At 49.1% G+C, this 6051-nt stretch overlaps 1 protein-coding gene across 1 annotated transcript; it reads right to left on the reverse strand.

Annotated features, from left to right (window-relative positions):
* Positions 1-2681: 2681 nt before the first annotated feature.
* On the reverse strand, positions 2682-5999 carry LOC106817542 (methylmalonyl-CoA mutase, mitochondrial-like; the record flags this gene model as incomplete). Its single annotated transcript, XM_014822214.1, has 7 exons — positions 5821-5999; positions 5464-5598; positions 4827-4944; positions 4446-4525; positions 4121-4252; positions 3416-3592; positions 2682-2871 (listed from the first exon to the last, which is right to left on the reverse strand). Coding segments are annotated over exons 1-7 (976 nt in total), but the record flags the coding sequence as incomplete, so codon positions are not given.
* Positions 6000-6051: the final 52 nt, after the last annotated feature.

Genomic DNA, 6051 nt, shown 5'->3' on the forward strand with positions numbered 1-6051 from the left:
GATGGGGATGTGGGCTATTACAGCTTCTTCTTATATAGTGTTGTTTACCCGCAGACTGGGTCACCAGAGATTAACTGCTTCCTTAAGTGTAAGCGAGTGTGGTATGGGCGTGAGAGGGCGCGCGGCACATTTCTGCCGCTAGAGGGCTGGCGGGGTGAGATTGTTGTAAACAGCTTTAGCGCGCACGGCGGGTGGTTGATGGCGGGGCGGTACCGTGGAAGAGGGCCACGCGACGGTCATGCTAGCATCAGCCATGCCTGCATCAGCAGCAGTGATAGTTGTAGTAGTAGCAGCAGTAGTAGCAGCAGCAGCAGCAGTAGCAGTAGCAATATCATCATCATCAGCGGTAGCATCATCAACGTCGTCAGCTGCAGCAGCAGCAGTAGCTTGCATTGCCTGTAAGTGCCCTAACCCACGAGTGAAGCCATAACGAGCAAGATAGAGGATAACGCAGGGTGATGGGAGAGAGATGCAACAATTGAACAATTGAAATTTTTTATAAAAATGACAGCAATACACATTCGTCTCACAATTGTAAACAGAATGAGAAACCCGTCGAATTTAACACGAAAGGGGGAACAAAAATGAATGATCACTTAGTGATGTCTTTCTTGCACAAAGGCTGGCCATGATCGCACGACATGCTGCTGGGTAACTATGATACTACAGAGACCAGTCAGTCCCTTCAAGGTGCACGCAATTTCCCGGTGGAATATATACAGAATCCATCATGTTTGAGAGGACAAAAGTGAGAGCGCTCTTAATGCTATGCGTGGCGCATCATCGTCGGCAGCGGCGGTGGCGGCGGCGGCATCGTCACACGTCGCTCAGCATGATTCATCCACGGCTTCCGGCATGACTTTCACTCCAGTGTCGTGCTGACGCGACACCGCCAACTATATATATATATATATATATATATATATATATCCCTTATCCATTTATTGTCATCGCTGCGTCCGTCGTGCCTTATCCGGGCTGCCATCTAAATAAGCACGAAATTAATTTAAATGTATCGAAAGAATATGAGTGTTTAGTCCCCTCCCCCTCCCGCTGCCTTTCCTGACACATTCATCAATATTCATTGCAGTATAATAGCAGGTTATTGTCGCGTGAGATTGTGCGCAGGAAAGAGCAGATATGGCGATAGCGTCACAGCGTGATCCGGCGATCTTTGCCCCCCCACCCCTGAAACAGCGGGATTAATACTGAACGTGGGGCGTCACCCTGCCCGGGGGTGTCGTCGTGAGGTGTCGCAGCAAGGTGTATTGACATCGACGGGGGGGAAATCATGACTGGGAATGTTTCATTAGCGACGATGAGTGAAGGTTTGTTTGCAGCAGCAGAAGTCGATCTTTGTCAGCAGCACTGATTCTGTAATTTTATCCCTCTGGCGCCATCAGTGATATCAATATTATCAGCATTATCAACAATTCTCTATTGTCGTGAGCGAATCATTACTATAATTTGCCCGCCATCTATCATATCTATATTTTTATCGTCGTCGTTGTCGTCACCGTATTTCTATTGTCGTCAGTTTCGTCATTATGTGAACGTCATAGTCATCACCGCCGCCATCATTCACATTCGTGGACGTCATCGTCATCGTCGTCGTCATCGCCGTCATCAGCATCAGCACTAGCAGCAGCAGCATCATTGCTGTGTTATCGTGTTACCGCGGGTCTGTGTAGCAAGGCGTTGTGTCACCTCCCCCTCCTCCGCTCTGTCGCACCTCCCCCTCCTCCGCTCTGCAGCATCTCCCTCCTCCGCTCTGCAGCATCTCCCCCTCCTCCGCTCTGTCGCACCTCTCCCTCCTCCGCTCTGTCGCACCTCCCCCTCCTCCGCTCTGTCGCACCTCCCCCTCCTCCGCTCTGTCGCACCTCCCCTCCTCCGCTCTGTCGCACCTCTCCCTCCTTCGCTGTGTCGCACCTCTCCCTCCCCTGCCGTGGTAGCATGTACCTCCGACCTCCTCCGCCGTGCCTCGCCTCCCCGTGAGCTTGTCGTAACTATTGTCACCACGTCAACCATCCATCCATCCATCAGTCATCAGCCACGAGTTTATGCTGCCGCGGAGATGTGGGGGGATGCATGGAGGCTGGGGGATGCAGGGAGAAGACGAATGATGCGGGCGCAGGCGGGGGATCAGGAGGAGGCTGGGGATGCGGGAGGAGGCTGGGGATGCGGGAGGAGGCTGGAGGAGGAGGCTGGGGGATGCGGGAGGAGGCTGGAGGAGGAGGCTGGGGCGTGTCCGGCCGCACCGCTGCCAGGCAAGCGGCGAGAACAATAGCTGTTTGTTACGAGTCGTTGGCTCGGCCACTGACTCAGTCGCCGGCGGCATAATGGCGAATTTCACGAGCCAGCGAGCGGCGCACGTCGCCCGCCGACGACGCGCGATGCGGGCACTTCCGGCGGCGTCGGCGTCGGCGGACGGCCGGTAAGCGGTCACGCACGTCGCTACGGTTTCTCACCACTCTCTCTCATCCCTCAATACCGCTCTCTTATCACTGAATGGGAAAACATCTCAGTGCTGGGCGATGATTCAACGCGCGGTGTTCCTCCCCCCCTCCCCGGTGTACTACTACTTACTGCACTATCACGACCGTCTAGAGGAAGTGAAGATGTGGGGAGGGGAGGGGAGGGGAGGGAAGGGGGAGGGGAGGGGAGGGGAGGGAGGTACCCACCGTGGTTGCTGTCTATCCTGGCCTGCCTCCGCGCCGCACACTCCTCCACCCTCAGCTTAGGCATGCCGCTGGCGACAGCTTTCGCCATGCCTCCCATCTCCTCGACCTCATCAATGACCTTCTTCGCCGCTTCGTAAACCTCATCCGTCAGCGTCTCCATGAGGAACGATCCGCCCCACGGGTCCGCGACCTACGTAAACCAATCACGACGATCAACACCGGCGCCACCTATGCGGAGTATATAGACCGATCCCTGCAGAGTATCCACCTACGCTGACCAATTACAATTCATAATCAACCCTTCACACCAATCACAACTCACGACCATAATTCACAACTCAAAATTTCAGTCAATCACAACTCGTGTGAGAGAATCACTGCGGTGACAACAAGCCAATCTCGCGCAGTACCGGTGTAGCAACCAGAGGCGTGTTCAGGAGAGCGAACGCTCGCCTTCTGAACGACAATGCGCGAGCGAGCACTCGCACGCTTTAGAGGCTATTCGTATACCTTGGCATGCTTTAAGATATAAGCATATATCAGATGTACTGTATGCTAACATACATGTATACATTATCCATAAAGTACGGTATGGCAGTGTATAGTAATGATTGCTATTTTCGAATATATAGAATATTCAACGCATCGCGCTTTGCAAAATGCGAGACCGGCTCGTCACTATGAATGCCGGTAAATCGTAGACGCGGCAGGTAGGAAGAGAGGCGTGGGGTGACCTTGGTTATCCCGGACTCCTCCTGTATTATGATCTGTGTGTTACGAGCGATGCGTGCGCTGTGGACGGTGGGAAGACCCAGCGCCTCGTCGAACGCGTTCGTGTGCAGGGACTGAGTGCCGCCAAACACAGCTGCCATCGCCTCCACCGCCGTACGTACGACGTTATTGTACGGGTCCTGAAACACACGTTATTGTATGGGTCCTGAAACACGCGTTATTGTACGGGTCCTGAAACACGCGTTATTGTACGGGTCCTGAAACACGCGTTATTGTACGGGTCCTGAAACACGCGTTATTGTACGGGTCCTGAAACACACGTTATTGTACGGGTCCTGAAACACACGTTATTGTACGGGTCCTGAAACACGCGTTATTGTACGGGTCCTGAAACACGCGTTATTGTACGGGTCCTGAAACACGCGTTATTGTACGGGTCCTGAAACACACGTTATTGTATGAGTACTGTAACCCCATAACACATGAGCTATTCTATAAAACCAAATACAACCAACAATATAGACTATATAAATATATGATACGATAATATAATTTATTATTTTATAATATATAATAATGCAATGATATGACAAAATAATAAAAAATAAAATAAAATATAATATATAGTATAATAATATAGTATAGAGATCTCTATATTATACACTCCTAATAATATATATAATATATATAATACATGAGACACGTACTTGCTCAGTGAGTGACCATCCCGACGTCTGACAGTGAGTACGCAGCAGCAGTGACTTCGTGTTCTTAGCATGAAACTTCTCCTTGATGTAGACGGCCCACAAACGCCGCGCCGCACGCAGCTTAGCTATCTCCTGCTCACGAGAAAAACAAGCGCGCGTCGCGTCATACGTGGCGGCCATGTTTGGTCATGCACAAGAGCAAGGACACAATGTGTATGGGTGTGTGCATTTGCGTGTATATATAGTTTTATACACAGGGAGATTAAAGAAAATCTGTAACACAGTAAATTGACTTTAGTTTAGTTTAGTTTAGCTTACTACCCACCATGTAGAAGTTCATTCCAATGCCAAAGAAGAAAGAAAGTCTGGGAGCAAATTCGTCGATCTTAAGTCCAGACATCAGACCTTCCCAATCAAATGAAAAATAAACTTTAACCTAAAATCCATTAACCTTCATATGTCCTTGTATTCATCGACCTTAATTAACCTTCATGAGTGTATGCATACACTTCATTTATTCTGCTTAATTTAATAGGGTGTAAAAGGGAATCAACAAACAACAGTAGGGATATACTTGCTGTCACAAATCTCATAACTACTTGTGATTAAACCACAGCAGTTAAAATGTCATGAATTGTGATAGTAAAACCGTGAGATTTTACTCCTGGAGGCTGGCCGCGATTGCGCCCCTCCGTGTGCGACTCACCCCTCCTACAATACTCGAGTCCGTCGGCGATGGTGAAGGCCAGTTCAAGGGCGGCGTCCGCTCCAGCCTCCTGTATGTGATAACCACTGATCGAGATCGAGTTGAACTTTGGCATGTGCTGCAACAAAAGAAATCGATAAGGATAAATATATAATAATTATGTGTTATATAAAATATGTGTTATAGATAATGTGTTATATAAAATATATAAGAGATAATCTAACCAGGGAATTTATTAATAGATCATACTATTTAATAATTATTGTGATAATAAATAGACAGCCACATCAAAAATAAACTTTGGAATGTCTTGCAATAAAAGTGATCAATGAGTAAATGAATTAATCAATAGACGATATTATATAATCATTCATGTGGTAGTCATGTGGTGGCAGCTAGGTCAAGAGTTGAACTTTTGGATAAATAAAGGAATAAATTAATAGATGCCACTGTATGTGTCCTACTCTATAAAACAAGCGAACGCTAACCTGTCATCTACTCACTGTATGTACCGAAAGATATCATCGCATGAATCCTGCTCTACAAAACAAGCGAACGCTCATCTCTCGGCTGGCCGCAGCGACCGACCGTTGTCGCCGTCCCGCGCTACAAAACAAGCGAACGTTTGCGGACTCACGTGGGCGCTGTATGAGAAGATGTCGCCGATGATTCGCATGGAAGGCTCCGGGGGATAGATGTACGTGTTCCGCACCATGAACTCCTTCAGGATGTCGTTCTGGATCGTTCCCGTAAGCTGCTCCTGCTTCACTCCCTGCGCGCCGACGCAAAACAACGGAACGTCATGGCGCTGACCTCTCATCATCATTATATTATTTTGATAATATATCTTGTTATGTTATGTTATTTTACGTTACGTTACATTACACTATATTACATCACCTCAACATTAACATGGAAGACCCTCCTCCCATCCCCTCCCTCCTCTTCTCACGCTCCTGCCCCCTCCCCCTGCTTCCTGCTCCCTCCCACCCACCTGCTCCTCGGCAGCCACGACGAAGTACGCGAGAACGGGAAGCACGGCTCCGTTCATCGTCATGGAAACGGACATCTTGTCTAGCGGGATTCCGTCGAATAGCAGCTTCATGTCCTCGACGGAGTCTATAGCAACGCCCGCCATGCCGACGTCACCGTGCACGCGCGGGTTGTCAGAGTCGTAGCTGTAATACCGTGTAACATGTATGTATGTATGTATATATGATGGAGT

This window comes from Priapulus caudatus, unplaced genomic scaffold (genome assembly GCF_000485595.1).
Source record: "Priapulus caudatus unplaced genomic scaffold, Priapulus_caudatus-5.0.1 Scaffold1761, whole genome shotgun sequence".
NCBI classification, from domain to species: Eukaryota; Metazoa; Priapulida; class Priapulimorpha; order Priapulimorphida; family Priapulidae; genus Priapulus; species Priapulus caudatus.